At 51.2% G+C, this 18,453-nt stretch overlaps 7 protein-coding genes across 7 annotated transcripts; 5 read left to right on the top strand and 2 right to left on the bottom strand.

The window, feature by feature from the left end:
• The first annotated feature begins 2 nt into the window (after positions 1-2).
• On the top strand, positions 3-1,499 carry F5J12DRAFT_807043 (uncharacterized protein). Its single transcript, XM_051744641.1, has 5 exons — positions 3-160; positions 227-592; positions 639-729; positions 780-966; positions 1,018-1,499. The coding sequence occupies exons 1-5, from the start codon at positions 67-69 to the stop codon at positions 1,297-1,299; spliced, it is 1,020 nt and encodes a 339-aa protein (XP_051603738.1). The 5' UTR covers positions 3-66; the 3' UTR covers positions 1,300-1,499.
• A 254-nt stretch (positions 1,500-1,753) lies between these two features.
• F5J12DRAFT_390956 (NAD(P) transhydrogenase beta subunit-domain-containing protein) lies at positions 1,754-6,381 on the top strand. Its single transcript, XM_051739191.1, has 21 exons — positions 1,754-2,028; positions 2,083-2,145; positions 2,200-2,617; positions 2,669-2,758; positions 2,809-2,812; positions 2,860-2,922; positions 2,977-3,192; positions 3,246-3,290; positions 3,341-3,379; positions 3,428-3,506; positions 3,568-4,017; positions 4,065-4,217; positions 4,267-4,407; positions 4,460-5,047; positions 5,100-5,153; positions 5,204-5,283; positions 5,332-5,484; positions 5,550-5,718; positions 5,773-5,961; positions 6,016-6,090; positions 6,143-6,381. The coding sequence occupies exons 1-21, from the start codon at positions 1,926-1,928 to the stop codon at positions 6,172-6,174; spliced, it is 3,204 nt and encodes a 1,067-aa protein (XP_051603737.1). The 5' UTR covers positions 1,754-1,925; the 3' UTR covers positions 6,175-6,381.
• On the bottom strand, positions 6,359-8,158 carry F5J12DRAFT_390994 (nucleotide-sugar transporter). The gene is made up of 3 exons (XM_051739193.1): positions 7,768-8,158; positions 7,386-7,702; positions 6,359-7,322 (listed from the first exon to the last, which is right to left on the bottom strand). Exons 1-3 carry the CDS (start codon positions 7,908-7,910, stop codon positions 6,589-6,591), a joined length of 1,194 nt encoding a protein of 397 aa, XP_051603736.1. The 5' UTR covers positions 7,911-8,158; the 3' UTR covers positions 6,359-6,588.
• Positions 8,159-9,826, bottom strand: F5J12DRAFT_960767 (uncharacterized protein). The gene is made up of 2 exons (XM_051749935.1): positions 9,377-9,826; positions 8,159-9,318 (listed from the first exon to the last, which is right to left on the bottom strand). Exons 1-2 carry the CDS (start codon positions 9,783-9,785, stop codon positions 8,408-8,410), a joined length of 1,320 nt encoding a protein of 439 aa, XP_051603735.1. The 5' UTR covers positions 9,786-9,826; the 3' UTR covers positions 8,159-8,407.
• Positions 9,827-12,544: 2,718 nt separating this feature from the next.
• F5J12DRAFT_714192 (uncharacterized protein) lies at positions 12,545-14,088 on the top strand (the record flags this gene model as incomplete). The annotated part of the gene is made up of 3 exons (XM_051740876.1): positions 12,545-13,528; positions 13,575-13,775; positions 13,828-14,088. 3 exons carry the CDS (start codon positions 12,545-12,547, stop codon positions 14,086-14,088), a joined length of 1,446 nt encoding a protein of 481 aa, XP_051603734.1.
• A 152-nt stretch (positions 14,089-14,240) lies between these two features.
• On the top strand, positions 14,241-16,419 carry F5J12DRAFT_390850 (uncharacterized protein). Its single transcript, XM_051739190.1, has 6 exons — positions 14,241-14,346; positions 14,395-14,447; positions 14,509-14,605; positions 14,664-14,806; positions 14,860-16,357; positions 16,408-16,419. The coding sequence occupies exons 2-5, from the start codon at positions 14,444-14,446 to the stop codon at positions 16,209-16,211; spliced, it is 1,596 nt and encodes a 531-aa protein (XP_051603733.1). The 5' UTR covers positions 14,241-14,346; positions 14,395-14,443; the 3' UTR covers positions 16,212-16,357; positions 16,408-16,419.
• A 275-nt stretch (positions 16,420-16,694) lies between these two features.
• F5J12DRAFT_903630 (uncharacterized protein) lies at positions 16,695-18,447 on the top strand (the record flags this gene model as incomplete). Its single annotated transcript, XM_051748429.1, has 4 exons — positions 16,695-16,697; positions 17,207-17,997; positions 18,030-18,081; positions 18,121-18,447. The coding sequence occupies 4 exons, from the start codon at positions 16,695-16,697 to the stop codon at positions 18,445-18,447; spliced, it is 1,173 nt and encodes a 390-aa protein (XP_051603732.1).
• Positions 18,448-18,453: the final 6 nt, after the last annotated feature.

The following is an 18,453-nucleotide window of genomic DNA, read 5'->3' as shown; positions in this document are numbered from 1 at the left end:
GCACCAGACCGTGGACTCTGATCATATTTACCTTGCTTCGGGAGTGGCGCCATTGCCACCCCGACAATGCCTAACGATCATGGAACCATTCCACGCACTCTGAGGCCCGGCATCTACGCTCCTATTCCCAGTTTCTTTCTTGAGCATTCTGAAGAGTTGGGTATGACCATCCGCTGTCATTCGGGGTGCATCGTCGTTTCGTCTTACAAGCTTGCATTACCTCCAGACCTCCAAGCCTTCGAGAAACATGTTACCTTGACTGCGACAGCAGGTGTCGGTCAGGTTCTGGCTGGATCAATGGGCGAGGCTATCCACCTGACTCGGTCGGAGCGCGTCGCCTTGATCAAGGCCGCACGACGAACGCTAGATACGGCTGGCTTGACCGATCGACCCATTATTGCTGGTATAGGGGCCGGAAGCACACGCGAAACCATTGAATTGGCCCACGAAGCGGCAGAGGCCGGTGCGGACTATGGTATTGCCATCATTAGCGGATACTTCGCTGGTGCTATTGCAGGGAATAAGAAGGCGCTCAAGGCGTACTGGAAAGAGGTAAGCGAGAAGAGTGCCATACCAGTGTTGGTATACAATTGTAAGGTGCACCATACGAGTTGTCCTTCGATATTGACTTCCGGCAGATCCTGGCGCAAGTGGAGGTATCAACCTTGACTCTGATATCATCACCGAACTGGCCAAGGAATGCCCAAACCTGGCTGGGGTGAAACTTACGTACGTGTGCGGTGGGCATAGGAAATGGCAACTGATATCCTCGCGGATAGTTGTGGAGATGTTGGCAAGCTTACTCGGATCGCTGCGGTTGTCTCCGACCCTTCTTTCACCTCCTTGTATCCTCGGAAGCATGCGAATGCGCCGTTTCTAGTCTTAGGTGGTTATACTGATTTTATCCTTCCTACTGCAATGGTCAATGGGCATGGCGCTATCACGGGGCTTGCCAACGTTGCTCCTGTAAGCAGTGTAAAATCGGGTTAGCTCCGCTCCCTGACATTCTTGTCTCAGAACGCAGTTGTCAAACTCTTCAAGTTGTGCGAGGAGTCATGTGCCAATCCATCTTTACTTCCGGAAGCCCAGCGTCTTCAAGGCACCATTGCTCAGGCTGACGCGACAATTGCCAAGGCATCAATCGCCGGCACCAAGGCATTACTTGAAAGACTGTATGGTTATGGTAGGAAACCTAGGAGGCCCCTTCCACCAATTGAAACTTCTGCGGCGCAAGCTTTATGGGATCATCCACACACACAGGATCTGGTACGCTTGGAGCAGGAGTTGAGCAAGACATAATGAAGTGGTCCGGCGTTCGCGGTGATTGCCACTGTACATATGTAGACACCGATTCGCGAAGACGTGATTGCTGTGAAGGGTCAACTAGATGAGTACGGCAGAGTCATGCTTGCAACCCAAGATCGGGTATTGTAAAAAGGACATATCCTTCTCGTCCGCTGAGCCCAGTACTAGTGATGAATTACAGTAATATGAGCAGCTGGCCTTGACTCATGGGGTGCCCATGATGAGGAACAACTTCCGATTTCCCACTGCTCGCCACACCGTCGGAATGCTTGTGGCTCCGCTTCGCACGTTAAGATCCTCATGAAATGGCAGCAATACACGTCTCTGAGTGCTATTTCATGAATTCCAGGGGGGAATCGGATCCAGGGAAGTTTGATGGAGGGCGCCTCAAAACGATGCTTTCCGCTGGTGGCCACGGATTCAACCGTCGTCTTCCCAATAAGTAATGGAGTAGTGCCTTAAACCCTGTGGATAAAGTTCCGGGTGCTACTAGACAAATGCGTTGACATGTCATCGTGCTAGTAAAGGTATTTTATGTCACACCACCAAGTCTTCCTACTACCCCTTCGCCCTCGAGGACCTCCTTCGAGCTACAACGCTCTTCAAGTTGTCCCACAATCATGTCCTCGTCGGCTTTGCGGCCGCCTGCGGTCAGCATGAGCTGTCGGTCATACAAGTCCCAGCTGTTAATGTCTCGGCGCTGCCGTCAATCAATTGCTTCGAGTCAGTCGTTGCCCAACTACATAGTATCACCAACCACCAATACCTTCCCAACAGACCTTCGTTTGTTCCATTGCTCTGCGTATCGTAGAAGTGAAACTCAGTCATCGAAAAATCCCGGTGAGAGTGCTAGAGGCCTCTACAACCGTCTTCATGTTGACCTGGCTTGCCCAGGAATACCATATTCATCTCTATCTGTTGGGGCGCCCCGAGAAACATATCCAAACGAACGCCGCGTAGCGCTCACTCCGCAAAACGTCGCTTTATTGAAAAAGAAGGGCTTCTCCAGCGTATTCGTTGAACGGGAGGCTGGTGCCCACGCCAAATTCTTAGACGAAGATTATATCAAAGCTGGAGCCACGTTGGTTTCCAGGGATGAGCTCCTCAACACGGCAGATATTTTGCTGAAAGTGCGGCCTCCATCTCAAGAAGATGAGGCGAAGCGCTTCAGTGAAGGTAGTACAATCATCTCATTTTTATACCCAGCCCAGAACAAGTCACTCGTGGAGACACTTGCCTCTCGCAAACTTAATGTCTTTGCCATGGACATGATTCCCCGCATATCGCGCGCGCAGACGTTTGATGCATTGAGGTGATTGTACTCGCCGATTACAAGTTCATCATGTGTGAATGCATCTCCTAGTTCGATGGCAAATATTGCTGGATACAAGGCTGTCCTAGAGGCAGCCAACCATTTTGGTCGATATTTAACAGGTCAAGTTACGGCTGCTGGGTGAGTTGGCTATCGTCACTTGTTAACTTTTACTAATATCCGATTTTCAGAAAGGTCCATTTCAACGCCCTTGATGCTTGCTCTATCTCACGGGTCGCTAGGTTGCTCCAGGCAAGGTTTTGGTTATCGGTGCTGGTGTCGCAGGTCTTAGCGCTATCGCTACGGTTTGTCACCTCTTTCTTTCTTCCCATTGGTTAATGTACTAAGCTAATTGTCAGGCTCGTCGTCTTGGTGCTATAGTTCGTGGATTTGACACCCGGTCAGCTGCCCGTGAACAAGTACAGTCGCTTGGTGCGGAGTTCCTCGAAGTAGATATTACAGAGGAGGGCGGCGGAGCCGGCGGGTATGCAAAGGAGATGTCCAAGGAGTTCATTGAGGCTGAAATGGCGTTGTTTATGGAACAATGCAAGGATGTCGACATCGTCATCACAACGGTGGGTACATTGGTAATCGTCCACCCTTGGAATGACCAACTCCCCCTTTCCAGGCTTTGATTCCGGGTAAACCTGCGCCAAAGTTAATCACGAATGAGGTATGTAGCCACCTCTTCGAGGCTGTCGTTGGGCTGACCGGTCTTTACAGATGGTCGCGGCGATGAAGCAAGGCTCTGTTATTGTAGATGTGAGTCATCCGTCGGAATAGTTCTTCCATTATTGATTGCACGTGCAGCTGGCAGCTGAGGCAGGTGGTAACTGTGAGGCAACAAAACCTGGAGAGCTCATTGTCAAGAATGGTGTCACTGTGATCGGTAATGCATCACGAGTGCTTGTACACAATCGGTTGTCCTTATGCTTTTCGCTTCCCCCTAGGCTATACGGATCTTCCTTCGCGCCTGCCGACGCAATCATCGGCCTTGTATTCTAACAACATCACCAAGTTCTTGTTATCCATAGGGGAGAACGGACGCTTCAATGTGGACCTAAACGACGAAGTTGTCAGAGGGTCGATTGTAGTCCACAAGGGTGAAATTTTGCCACCAGCTCCTCGACCTGTCCCGCCTCCCGCTACGGCCCCTCCAGCCTCGAAGGTCGAGGAGGTACAGACTAAAGTTATCACTCCCTGGCAAAAAGCTACCCGGGAAGTAGCCACGGTGACTGCGGGAATGGGCTCGACTGTCGCGTTGGGAAAAATCACTAGTGCTGCATTTATGAGTAACTTCTTCACATTTGGTCTCGCTGGTTTGGTTGGATACCGAGTTATTTGGGGCGTTGCTCCTGCCTTGCACTCACCCTTGATGTCCGTTACCAATGCAATATCAGGTGCGTGTTCGTCTCACGTAGAAAGTAGCACCATTGACTGGAGTCAGGAATGGTCGGTGTCGGTGGTTTGTTTGTCATGGGTGGGGGTTATCTACCCGAGACTATCCCACAGTTTCTGGGTGCCCTGTCAGTGCTTCTCGCAAGCATTAACGTTGCTGGAGGCTTCGTTATTACAAAGCGTATGCTGGATCTTTTCAAGAGTATGTTTTCTCCCTTGGACATTCGGCTGCTTGTTCACAGATTCGTTAGGACCAACTGATCCTCCTGAGTTCTCGTGGCTCTATGGTGTTCCTGCTGTGGTGTTTACCGGGGCTTTCTTGACTGCAGCAAGTACAGGCATGGCTGGCCTTGTACAAGCGGGCTACTTGACAAGCAGTGTACTATGCATCGGTATGTGGCCCCCCCCACTGGTGCAAGACGTTTCTTGAACCGTAATACAAAGGGTCCTTGGCCGGTCTGTCATCCCAAGCCACTGCACGTCAAGGTAACGCACTTGGTATACTCGGTGTTTTGTCGGGTATTGTTGCATCCCTGTTGGCGGTCGGATTTTCTCCCGCCATACTTGCCCAATTCGCTGGAGTTGCTGCTCTAGGTGGTACAGTTGGAGCTATCATCGGAAGACGGATCACTGCAACCGAATTGCCACAGATGGTGGCGGCCTTGCATTCGGTCGTTGGGCTCGCTGCGGTCTTCACGTCTATTGCAAGTGTCCTCGCGGACCCATTACACGTGTCCACGCTTCACCAGGTTACTGCTTATCTTGGAGTCGTCATTGGTGGTATTACCTTCACAGGTTCCATCGTAGCATTTTTTAAATTGGCAGGAAAGATGAGCTCCAGGCCACTGATGTTACCGGGAAGACATCTGGTTAACGCCGGTCTGCTGGGCGCCAACGCTCTCACTATGGCTGCATTCTTGAAAGCAGGACCTGCTGTACCTCTTGTCGCCGCTGGTTACTTGGGAGCCAGCACGCTCCTCAGTTTCTTGAAAGGCTTCACCACCACAGCCGCAATTGGAGGCGCTGATATGCGTGAGTGGCCCTTTCATACTATGAGGTATGCTTCTGAGAGCGGGTTTTGTAGCCGTCGTCATCACGGTATTAAATGCATACTCTGGATTTGCGCTAGTGGCCGAAGGTAGAAACAGTTGTTATCTCACGAGGGCGTACAGCTGATCTGACTCTTAGGTTTCATGTTGGATAATCCACTCCTTACCACCGTCGGTTCGCTCATTGGTGTCAGCGGTTCCATCCTCTCGTACATCATGGTACGTTCGGAGCACTGAGGTACTGCTGAGCGCTGATTTATATTGCAGTGCGTTGCGATGAACAGATCGCTGACTAACGTATTATTTGGCGGCATCGGTACTATCGCACCTTCAGAAAGTACAAAGATCGAGGGAACCATCACTAAAACAAACATAGACGAAACTGTGGAAACCCTTGTTAATGCCGACAGTGTGATTTTGGTCAGTGATCTTTGCAGAGGGTTTACTTCAATACGTGCTAGCTTGACGTGACTAAAAATATACAGGTCGTCGGATATGGCATGGCCGTTGCCAAAGCCCAGTACGCGATTTCTGAAATATGCTCCATCCTCCGTGCAAAAGGGGTCAACGTCCGTTTTGCCATTCATCCCGTTGCGGGACGTATGCCTGGCCAATGCAACGTTCTGCTGGCGGAGGCCTCAGTTCCCTATGACAGTAAGCATGCTTTTCACTGTACACGTCGGCCCCACTTCTCATATTGCTGGCTAGTCGTCCTCGAGATGGACGAGATTAACGATGATTTCGGCGATACCGACGTTACACTCGTGATAGGTGCCAACGACACTGTAAACCCGATCTCCCTCGAGCCTGGTTCTCCGATCGCCGGTATGCCGGTTCTTCATGCATGGAAGAGCAAACAGGTTATTGTGATGAAACGAGGAATGTCGAGTGGTTATGGTAGGGTCTCCACGTTTGATTTATATTCTCTGACGAGTTACATCCCTTCATCAGCTGACGTTCCAAACCCGATGTTCTACATGCCCAACACTAGGATGTTGTTTGGGGATGCGAAAGACTCCTGTGAGGGTATGTACGTCGCAGTGGTTCACCAGCGACAAAACTAACTATTTGCCCACAGCTATCAAGAGGGGACTGGGTTCACGAAACTGAGTGGTCTCTTCCTATTCATTACAAATCTCATTTGTAGGCGCGTTGTTGACCTGCCCTATCGTTACACTTCCATATTGTTATGTGGCATTGGGATAAACGTTCGTTTGTGACCTTATGCACAGGGACCTTCGCTCGAACGTCGTAGTATCATATATCTATCGTATCCGCTAGTCACGTTTTCGAGTTCGGTTAAATACGGAGGTTAGTGTAGTGTAGGACCGTCCGCAGTCCGATGTAGAAAAGAAAGTAAAGCTTATGGCAATAAAGTGTTCTCAATAAGCGTAGAAGGTCCAAAGAGAAGTGGCAGGTATAGCGATGCACCCAGGTGATACGCCCCCTAAAATGATTATTGTTTCTGTGCCATCCCCTGCTTCATACTTTCATCAGTGAATATGAACTAGCCACTCAATGAATCTACGTTTTGACCGCGGTGTAACCAAGCCGCGATGGAGCACTGCTGCGGTTCGGTTGATTGTACAGCCAGGTAGCGATTAGAACGATGACGGAGCCCAGGATGAAAGTAAACGTAATGCAGAAGTCGAAGAGCGCAACAGATGCCAAAAAAGATATGACGATGCTCAAACTAGTGGCAAAACCCTTGAGGATGTTGTCTGAATACTTGATGACCATTGCGGTGACGAGACCTCCAAGAACCTGAATAGCGACGGTGGCCCAAGCCCAACCGCCAAAGTTTCGGAATAGAGAGCTGGTGAAGCCTGCGTCTGGACGTTGTGCAAGGATGATCGGTACGAGAGCAGGAAGTAGAGAGAAGGCGGAAAGCTGAACATTACGTATCCAAAGGTCAGATTGGGAATTTTTAAGAACCATCTCGAAGTAGACGCCTGCGAGACCAGACGTAAAGCAAGCTGCGACAACGGCGAGGAACCCCTTGACAGCATTCATGGACGCGCCCTGGAACAAGAGGGAAGAAGCTGCCTTGGCGGTACCACTGGTGCCGGTCTGTATCTGGACGATACCAACGCCAATGGCAAGGAAGAAAAGTGCAACCCATTGACTGGCGCTGAGTTGTTTTCGAAGAAGTAAGACGGAGAACGCGGCCGTTGTGAGAATCTTCATTTGATAACTAACTTGGAAGGTGGCTGCTTCTAAATTGGTCGCAGCAACATACTGCAAATTATTTTGGATAACTGTAAGTGGTGGGAAAAGGGTAGATGAATATTACCGTGACTGAATTTTAGGGTATTACGCACCGTATAGGATTGCAGGTATTGATAACTTCCAGCAATCTGGGCTGAAAACCTCCCTTGCTAGTCTTCGTGACCGTAAAAGCACCCTAGATGAGTGCCAGAAGCGACCAGACGTCAAGCTAGGTTGGGGCGCGTCGGTCCCGTATGAGGCTGGACGATCCATACGAGTGAATGCAATGGCCAGAGATATTGCACCCTTGAGGAGCTCATTAAGCAAGACTGCTGTTGGTGCGGAGTACGACTGAGATGGTGGGATGTGCACACGAGAGTAGTGCATTATAATCGTCAACAACGAGTTTTGCACGGCGAGAGTGATGAGACTGTTGGGCGTTGAGACTGTGTCAGACGTCTGGTCGTGAAGGCACGAGACCAATGGAACGCGTACGAGATATACTTCAATGGAATGCCGCACAGAGCAGGGACTGGTGGTGAGTCTGCAGGGCGGAGGCCAAGTTCCTCGTACTCCAGTTGTTTAGCATCAGGAACGTTCTTGCATGCGACGAGGACGGATTGCTGCTGCTGAGACATGGCCAGCTGGGGTATTTGGTAGACGGTGGTGAGGGGGGGTATATGGGAACGATTTGACTTGCTGGTCCTCCACTCCGCGTGCGTCCCGCAGCTGGCCTCTGTATCCAAAATTTAACCCAAGTCGGGTTCAGTCGTCCTCCTCCGCAGCAGATGGCACTGGTGGCACCTGTCGGCCTGTCCCACGCACGCATCAATATATTTATGTAACTAATTATCAACGCCAAGACCACCGCCTTTATCAACTCCACATTTCATCGGTTGCCACCTGGGTCGATCCTTTGATAATTTTAAAACCACTGCCATCATACCTTAATACATACAATCAACCTGTTACAAAACCACATGCTAGGACATTTCGAGTGCACGACTTTGAAACCGTTCCTATCGAGGCTCCACCACCAGGCGATGACTTGCCATCCTGTACGTTGGGCTACGTATCTGAGATCCATGTGGCATGGACCCAATGTGTCCACGTGGATAGAGGTGACGACCAGTGTTTAGACTGCCTTCTCCTCTGCGCTCCTCTTTCGCGGCGGTGTCCCGCCCGTGGAGGCCTGAGCCTGTGCTAGATCCCCTTCCTTGTGCCACACGTCCAGCCATGTCGACGCGCGCACCTCGTCTGTATCATTCGGTTGCCGGTTCGCCATATGATTCCCAACACCCCCAGTCACGTTCGTGAAACACTTTGATCCTGTAGGTGCTGGAGGGTGAGCACCCGGTGCATAATATGCTGCCTTGATTCGAGCGCGACCTTGAACACCGTTAGGTCTCAGATTCGTCGCAAGTGGAAAGACACGTGACGTAGTATCTGAAACAAGTGCGGGTGGCGCGGGCAGAATGGTACTGTGCACAGACGGCACACTTTGCCTTGGCTCTTCGCTATCTCGAGTGCTTACAGCTAAACCAATTTCTCGTCCAACTTGCGAATAGTTGGTCGATCTTGCGTACAGTGACGCTGGGTTTGTAATCACGGGGAACCTCAAGACTGCATCGGTCGCGGTGCTCCGAGGAGGCTGCAAGGGGATTGCGTTGCCATGGTTTCTGGGTGTCAGGTTTCCAACTCCTGTCAACGGATAGTTTGTGCAGAGTGGGAGAGAAGATCTATGCACGACCTCTCCCTGACTGCGAGGTGCGTACTTGATCTCCGCGGAAGCTTCCGCGTCACCTAAAGTACGTCGCGTTACTGTCGCCGTAGGTTCAGGTTTGGCAATCTTCGGTTGATATTGTGACCAAGCCAGGAGACGGCTGTTGCTACTCTTCAGAGAAAGCGTGTAACGATCCCTGCCCCCAAAGACGGGTGATGAATCGAGCACGCCACTCTCGATCGTTGTGCTGCGTTCGAACGTTCCCGGCGAAGCAACGGATGCTTTTGCCCGTCGTCGTTGCATAATGACCCTGATCGCCGTGACTAGGAACACAATATCCGCTCAAGACAGATACCCAAATGACGATCTCCGTGGGGGTACCACGAGCCTCTGCGTAAGTTTGAGGAACAGGTTGCGGAATGCATGTGCTATTCAATCCTCCCGGCGTCTCGGGGACATGCAAGAGAGGCCTCCCAGGAACTTCTGTGAAATTTAAGAGTTTCCACGGAGGAAGCCATGCAAAGGTGGGTATAGCGTGCGGAGTAGCGGCATTGACTTGCGATCCCGCCGTGCATGAGGGGAGCACATTTAGAGAGATCTCGTCCGATGGCGACGAAAGCATGAGGTTTGAGTCATGATTTTGAAAGTTGACTGCATCCTCCTCCTCGAGAGCGTCCCGGCGGGAATGCGAAGAGGTCTGTTGGTCACACCATTCGCCATTCTCCCCCAAGCAAGACAGAGCGTTTTCGCCGTCGCTTTGAACAGTAAGGATCTCCTTCGCGACGGCCATTTTGACCGCTTCTTGACTGATGGAAACTGAGAAGTACGGCGGGTGCAGGGGCGACTCAGGATAGGAGATGGAGAACTATCAACTTGAAAGCGCGTGTACTGCCACCAGACGCGTTGAGGTCACGTGCATTGACTTTTATTTAAGGTAATATCCGAATAAGGAAGCCAATACAATATTCTGTTGAAGAATACGGTCTTCACTATTAGCTTCAAGCTTCAAGTTAAATTGGCAGAACAATTCAACGCGGTGCCACTGCCATTAAGCCTGTCCTCGCTGAGATATTGCCACAGCTAATTCGGAACCAACACGTCCCTGCTGTTTTCTTTTTACATTAGTGCCGCGCTCTTTTCCGCAACCTTTGAGCCTCCGCATAGCTTCAAGACGCGTCCGAACAAAGGACATTAGACGTGACTCGTAATTCTCCATGAACCGATTTGACGACCGTAGGCACGTCTTTCTCATGCAAGTTCGTGAATCCAGCAACTCAAGCTGTCCGCAACCTTCTTGCAGTGATGCAGTGCAATCTCAGCCGACACAGCTGATCGATTATGCACTGGCAGCGCCTCTGGCACACTTGGAACACGACAATGAACGGAGAAGGATCCCGGAGAGGCAGCAGCAAGATGAAGGGTTTTCTGAGGAATCTATAGTTCCTCCACGCAGAGAGGCTGTTCCTCGATATTTTCTATGCGATCAGGCACCCTTGACGGGCCAGAACAACGGTTGCGAAGAATGGGGACCTCAGAATGAAAATACGACAGCTGGAAGCAAGGAAAACAAAGGACACTATCACAACGTCGATCAAACCAGGCCTTCATCACCTCACGACGTGCAAGCGACTATGAAAGAATCCGGCCTCGGTAACTCTATCCCTTTGACGGCATCTGGTATAAGAAAAGTGAATGGTGAGCCAACTTACTGTGTTGGATATTTCGTCATCCCTTGCCTTCCGGGTATTTACCATTTAGTCGACAGGTGCAAGAACTATTTCCTGTGGACCACCAAACTCAAAAACTTCCGAGCCACCGTCTCTTGCTCACCCCACCAAGTCACTGCCGCCGCCCATGATGAATAGATATCGTCGTTCTCCCTCACCACCATCGCAAGACTCGTTCGGTGGTCCCGTCTCCCAGGATCCTGGAGAGCACTTCCTGGCGACAACAAGGCAATTCAACGTGCCACTTTCTGACCTCGGTGCACCTACACAACTTGACGATGTAGATCCTGAAATACCCTTGTCCGACGCGAGCGAACATCGCACTTCCCTGGGCTCCACCATGGCCGACTACAAAGATCGCAGAGCAAATAGCAGCGTCGCCAGTCCGAGGCTTGGAGGTGAAGTGCTTGTTGCCGCAACTCCCTCGCACACAAGCGAGTCTACGGGACCGTCCGGCATTGCGGACGTACGAAGAGCAGACGTCCCGTTCCTCGCCAATGTTGGGGCTGACCACGGCAGCCAAGAGTCAACGCAGCCGTTTGACTTCGACCAGACCCCGTCATCTTTTGACCGAATGCTGGACAAAGTAGCCGCGGACAAAGCGTCGCGACCAGCGCAGGAACCAGTGCCAACTCAAACCACAGCGCTGGATCCTACCCCACCGAACGTATCTATAGACGTCGAACCGCCGACGCATCCAGTCTCCGGTGAACAGTCGGGTCGCCAGCGACGTTCCGAGACACCCCAGTGGGTCTCGTCCGCCACTCACGCAGCCGTCGCATCTAGCAATCCGCGGAGCTTGCTTCGTTTGGTGAATCCAATGAACGAATATAGGATCGCCAAGTTGCGTCAGATGCACGGTGACGTTGCTCCACCTTCTTATGTCGGTACTTCTGCGAGAGCGCAGACGCAGTTGTCTTCCGTCGAACAGAGGTTGCCTACCAAGTCTACTTCCGAAGCACGGCATGCTCCGAGCCGTGCAGAGACCGCCGGCCGCCCTATCAGAGGATATCGGGAAAGTCCCGACCAGGAGAGCGACTCATTGGATGTGGTTCCGGACTCTGAGCCTCTCCGGGCTGGACTTAGTAATACTTCCAATGCGGATGTCCCAGACAGCAGTCCACAGAAAAGTTCGCCCCCCGCTCGCGAAGCGAACCCCGGGCATACTCCTCGTGATCACGTTTCTAAGCCTCCCGGAACCCAGGAACGGCTTAGTGAGAGTGACGACGACGTTCCTTTGTTGCTCAAGTTGGCCACTAAGAGTGGGAAAGTTCAACCAGTTCAAACCGAAGGACGAACGCGAATTTCAAGGAAGCCTAAATCCCTCCCAGTGGCCACCAGCACTACTACCACCAACAACGTGTGTTATATTTCGGTTGACTTTTCGATGAAGGTTGCTTATCATGATCACGGTATGTAGGGTCCAGTCCTAGCTGACGACCGAGAGAAATCTCCGGCGAATGCGAAAGGAAGACCCTCAGTCCGAGGGAAGAGCCGCTCCAAGGAGCCTACTATAGTCCCATCATCGGCTCCAGAGCAGGATCTTCATGGCAAGGATGTCCCAAAACTTCCGTCTGTTGATGCATCATCTCGTATCGAACATAAGAAACAAAAGGCAAAGGACGCTCCTACGGCTCCCCGGGGTCGGTCCATGTCTGCGGCAAGCAAAGGTATCAAAAGGAAACGGCCCCCTAGCGCTAGCACCGAGAGCTCTGAAGATGACGGGTCTTCGGAGCTTCCAATGTTTGCGAAGGAGGAAGAAGAGGAAATAGAAATGGAAGAACAAGAAGAAGAGGACTCTGGTTCAACCTATGACCATGACATGGATGTCGTTTCTCCACCCTCAGTTCCTAAGACCGGCTTGCTGCACAAACGCAGGCGTATCGAGGTAAAGCCCAGTAGTGCACCGAAAGGTGGTACCTCTGTCCACAGACCTTCCGCAACTCCCGCCCCTGGTGCACGTTCCATAAAGCGCCTGCGTTCTGGTGCATCAACCAGCCGCGCTGCTAGCGAACCTGCTACGAGGGTGTTTGCATTGTGGAAGCAGGATGGACACTATTACTCCGGAGTCGTTCATTCCGCGCTCCCTCGACGGGGCAGCACGAAGTACTTGGTCAAGTTTGATGACGGGACAGAGGATGAGGTCGAGCTCAAGAACATGCGATGTTGCGAGCTCAACGTGGGGGACAATGTCATCGTGTCGAATGGTGCTCGAGGGAAAGTTTCGGATGTTCGCGAGTTGGAATCGCGTGGTACCTTCCTGGTCATCGTCGATGACGGGAAAAAGACCATGACATCCGAGGTGGAGCTTGCAGACATCCGAATCGCGAATCGTGCCCTTCAGAACCAGTGGAAGAACCGCATTTTGAATCCAGCGGCCATTGTTACTGTTGTCAAGCCAAGGTTATTAACTGACACTGCAACGCCATCCCACCAATCGCTTGCAAGCCTCTCTGGAAGGCCGCAGCGAGAACTTGCCAAGACGGGATTCGTTGTTACGTTGAGCCCGAAGAATTCTAACCCCGAGCAAACTAAAAAGAGCACGATAAGTGCTATCGAGCAGCATGGCGGGGAACTCATTGACGATTGGTCGAGTGTATTCACGATGGAGGGGAGACATAGTCAATCCAATAAGCGTTGGACAGTGTCCCCAGATGATTTCCATTTCAAGGAGGGCGTCGCTCTGGACAGAGTTTTCTTGTTGGCCGATGACGCCAACCAAAAGCCAAAGTTTCTGATCGCACTTGCTCTTGGTATTCCGTGTCTCTCCTTCGAGTGGCTCACTAAAGTCACCAAGTTTTCGGAGGTATGATTCTAACTTATCTGATGGCACGAAACTGATCATGTGAAAGGACTGGCAACCTTTTTTGCTCTCAGCTGGCTATTCCGACGCTCTTGGTGCCCGAGTCTCACAGCTTGTAGACCTTGACTGGGGTAACTGTTCAGAGTATCTGCAGGACATACTGTCAAACAGAGTGTCGCCCAAATTGTTTTCTGACAGAAAGTTCCTTTGTATTGGTGCTGATTTTGTACCTCCATATCGGGGCAGGAAGGTAGATTTGTCGCGGTTTATTATGACGACATGAGTTGATCATACAATGACAGAACGCCTCAAATCTGGGACGTGTCAGGGAAGCTACCCGTGCTGTTCCTTGGATCATTTTGTGCATGGGAGCGTCCAAGGTCGAGGCAATAACTGACATTAAACAAGTGTCTTCTAAGGAGTTGCGATCCTTCGACTACGTCATCGTTAAAGACACTGCGGATGTTGAGGATCTAGGAGCAGTTACAGTTGCAACTGTAACTTGGGTTAAGGAGTGTCTGATCTCTTCACGGGTGGTCCCCACAAACTGGACACAGGCCTGATCGTCTACCAGTTACTTCGATCAACTTGTTCTTGCCGATTACTTGCTATCATGCATTGATAATTGTAGCGTACTCTGTATTTTCGGGCGCAGATGCCCTTTTCGTATGTAGTAACGGAAATTGACTATTGCACGTGACACAAGGCATTGGCCCTTCGTGACTGGCAGCGGCTTGAAATTCAACATTCAACAATATTTCCATCGCTGCAGTACGACAACGACTCCAGCATGTCTGACAGCGAACAGGAATATGAAGTCGGTCAGTCGTAGTCCAGTCCTTCTTGCGAATCACTAGACGCCCTTTCAGAATCTGTCACTCGTGCTCGCGTTCACGACAAGAGAGGGAAGAAACTGATATGGGTATGTGCATACGATATTATCCCCAGTTAGCGTTGAACACGACCCTCTGGCTACGTTACAGCGATACTATGTCAAGGTACACTTTTCTTTATCGTGGCATCTAGCATCCGGTGCTCATCCACTCACAAGTGGAAAGGCTATGGTTGGGATGAATGCACGTGCGTCGCGACACTTCAAGGCTTTAATCGAAAATCATTGATTTATTACCATCTGCAGGTGGGAGCCTATAGAGCATTTCACCGACGGGGCTGAGAAAGTTATTGAAAACTTCTGGGAGTGCGTTGACATCGGAGGGAGGGATATTCACGTTGCCACTGCTTTCAAAAGAGGTGAAGAGATCCTTTTATCTGGTCCACCAAGTATGGTCCTTCTCGAGGATAGTGTCTTTCTGTCAACTGACTTGCGGATGCAGAAAAAAAGGGCCTTAAGAGGAAGCAGAGTACATCTGGCGTCAGGCAGTCCCCTAGGCGCAGCAATGCCATATCTGCGCCCATCACAACACCCCGCAAGCGCCGGAAGGTGCAGAGACCTTACGATGATGTGTTGGAAAGCATACAACCCAGAAGTCAAGCCAGAACCCCTCGTTCGCGACGCAAATCATCCAGTGGGAAATCTGCGCCGAATGCCAAGCGCCGGAGAGCCTCATCCCCTGGGCCTAGAAGAATAGCGTCCAGGAACTCGCCGTCTACAACCAACTCCGAGCTTGACGCAGAAGGTGAAATCGATCCAGATTTCGAAATAGAGACTCAGGAAGTCGAGGATGTGCTCAGGCAGTCGAGTATGGAGGATGGAGATGAGCGTCCTCAGCGCGAAGGCACGACGCGCTCTTCGGTGTCGAAAACTAGGCCAGTTTTCGATGATTTGGAGCACTTTTACAGCGGTCAACCAATCGATGTCGAGCAGGCAGATCCAGGCGAGGTACAAACACCCCCAACGTCACCAAGGGCTCCAGCAGCTGAGGTTACTGTGTCAGCACCCAGCTCGCCTGACCCACTGTTCGATTCACCCCCGTCTACCGTAAATAGCACTCGTCAACGATCCCAGGACTCTTCTACTCCGTTCCATCGAGCTCGAGCAGCGAATCCGTTGGTCAAGCTCATTGATGCCCCATCGCCTCAAACATCAGCGAGAGCTATCACCGCCAAGGCACGATTGATGTCGATGCCCACCACGAGCACCTCAGGCGCTGGCCCAACCCGTATGATTGCGAAGCGGGGAGGAAAACCGGGTCCTGGTCGCTCGTCTGCGGGCTTGCTGGTCAGGAACCGGAGCTCTCTTTTAACGGCTTCCAAAGGAAAACTTACTACTGTCAAAGGAAAGTTTACACCCGTCAATGTTACTCGTGCTCAACCTGAAGACACCGCGGAAGTAGCGCCTGCGTGGGGTAATGGGGATTCTGGCGTGGTAATGACCTCGTGGAGTGACGAGGATGCTGTAGGAGAAATGGATGTTGAGGATCACGCATCGGGAACATTTACTGATCCAAAACCCTCCGGGAGTGACCTCTTGAAACTAGCTGGGATGGGAGATGGTGATGTTGCGCTACCAGATTTTGACGAAACGGACCTCCCAGCTGAGAGATCTGCAAATGATTCTTTAGGTCAGCCGCGTTCGGAGACGGCGAAGGAGGATGGCCAAGACCGAGCTGTGAAGGTGGATACGTTCGAGGCACAAGAAGCATCGTTTGTCCCGACGAACGAGTCGGGTGATGCAAATGGCTCAGTTGAGTCGGTTCCCGCTGAGGACATTGTAAAGAAGAAGTAAGATCTATAGCCTGCGTGTGTGTCCAAATTAATGTCGTCAAACAGCCTTGCATTGGTTAAGGAGCTACTGTTCCCCTCGACACGAGTAGCCGCACCCGCTTTTAGTGAAGGACCGACTTCACTGAGGTCTACTATCTTTGGTCCTCTGTCAGTACTTTGATCGTTTTTTATGCCGATTTGTTCTAACTTATCTGTAGATACCAAGGGACCACGTCGAACCCTTCCTCACACAGCGGAACTAACGAAAAGGAGTGAGTGTTTCTGATTACGTGGCGCGGCCGCTTCTGAACGTTGTAACATAGCACCCCAACGTCGTTCAAAATTATAGTAAATGACACCCTCTCAATACCCATTACGTTGAGGGATGCCACTCTCGTGAAAGACGGCATGGGTGACCTCAGAATAGGCAAATCCGTTAATGGCCGAGCAGGCAATTTTTATGGTCAGAACGATGCACTGGCCATTGTCAACGCGTTGCGGAGCCATGGCGTGGCTCGGGTTGTTCCAGATGCCTCCGCGGATACCCAGCAACAAGAACAATTTGCAAGTATTTTACGACATTTTGAATCTAACCGAACGGTATGCTACGTCCATGCTTCCTTTCGCGCACTAAACAAGAGTCTTAGTTCATCTCGGCCTCGGGTGTGGACGTTCTTGTACTCTATTCTTCAGAGAATGTTACCATAGCGGAAAGGCTTTCCACTCCAACTCACCTGGTCGGCCTACCCCTCACTCTCCTAGTTTCGCGCGCATCAATTGAGAATTTTTCGACATATGCGGAGGCTGCCTATGCGGCGCAGTCCACCGTATCATAATTTACCGGCGTCATATTGTTCCCGTTTACCCGCAGTCAATCATCTATGTCTAGAGTCTTGAGGTGTGGGTCGTAGATGACCCAAAAAGGAAATCAAGCAAATATTTACAAATATCTGACTAGTGCAATTCCTTGACTTGCCGCAAGCGCAAACATGAAACCCGACAATGCGAGCCCGACAGGCACAGAAACGATCAGCAACCTCGTCAAGTGCTGAGGCCTCCACAACCTCCCTTCCTTCCCATGCAACGAAAAAGACACGATTTGTGGAGCCCAGCGAAGATCCAACCAACTTTGCCGAGGAAGTAGACGCGGCACTCGAGACCCCTTCCACGCAACGCAAAGGCCGGGTTAAGACTGAGGGATATGAGTCGGATTCTAGCGACGACGGAGAGGGCGTGGTGTATAGTCGGAGGAAGGACAAGCAAGAAGATACCGCGGAAGAAGAAGACATGTTCGCCATGGCAGACAAGGAGGAGCATGCGGACGACGGCGGTAAGAAGAAGGAAAGCTACTTGAGGTTAGGAGATATCGAGGGACAGGAGTTCAACGAAGCGCAAGGAGAAAGCGATTCAGACGAGGATGACGAGCCAGAAGATGAGGACGATGCGGAACGACGGAAAAAGGCCGGCATGGGTTACGAACTGTCATCATTCAACATGCGAGAGGAGATGGAAGAGGGCAAGTTCTCGGCGGATGGGACTTATATCAAGACTTTCGATCCTCACAGTGTACACGACCGGTGGATGGAAGGCGTTAGCGAAAATGATATCAAACTCGCTAGACGTCGGAAGAAGCAACAGGATCGTGTCGAGAAGGAAAGGATGAAAGCCGAAGAGAGAGAGTTGGAACAGAGTGGAGGAAGGGGTGCTCTAGAGATCCAACTCCTTGGACTTCTTAAGCGTGGGGAGACGGTATTGGAGGCACTATCGCGGTTGGGTAACAGATTGCGGAAGAACCAACAAAATAACAAGTAAGCGCTCCCGCATCTCTAAGGCCGAGCAGCCCTTTAAAACCTGACCCTAGGAAGCTTCCCAATGGGAAGACGAAGAATGATGTGGCTCCAGTATCGGAAAAACAGCCATCCACAATCCAGTCAGACATTGACCTCATAACTCACCTGGCATCCAAGGTCCTCTCCCTTGGTGATGTCGATATCTATTCAAAAACTTACGAGGAGCTTGTTCGCTCCGTACGTGCCAGCGGACAAGTGGCTCAAGATTGGATGCCCCCTTCAGCAGATATAAAGTACGAGTACAGGTGGAACGTCGTCGGGGCAGAGACTGGCGACACTTTCGGCCCATTTAGTGAGGATGAGATGAAAAGATGGCACAATGCAGCATACTTTGGACAATTTGGAGAGAAGGTGAAAGTAAGGAGCGTTGGGGGCGAATGGGGCGACTGGGACGATGTCCTCGGATAGTTGTGT

The sequence above is a fragment of the Pisolithus orientalis genome (genome assembly GCF_024613125.1).
Source record: "Pisolithus orientalis strain OTSU chromosome Unknown F5J12scaffold_4, whole genome shotgun sequence".
In the NCBI taxonomy this organism is placed as follows: domain Eukaryota; kingdom Fungi; phylum Basidiomycota; class Agaricomycetes; order Boletales; family Pisolithaceae; genus Pisolithus; species Pisolithus orientalis.
The sequence above is the reverse complement of the archived record's forward strand: the minus strand, read 5'-3'. Positions and strand labels throughout refer to the sequence as shown.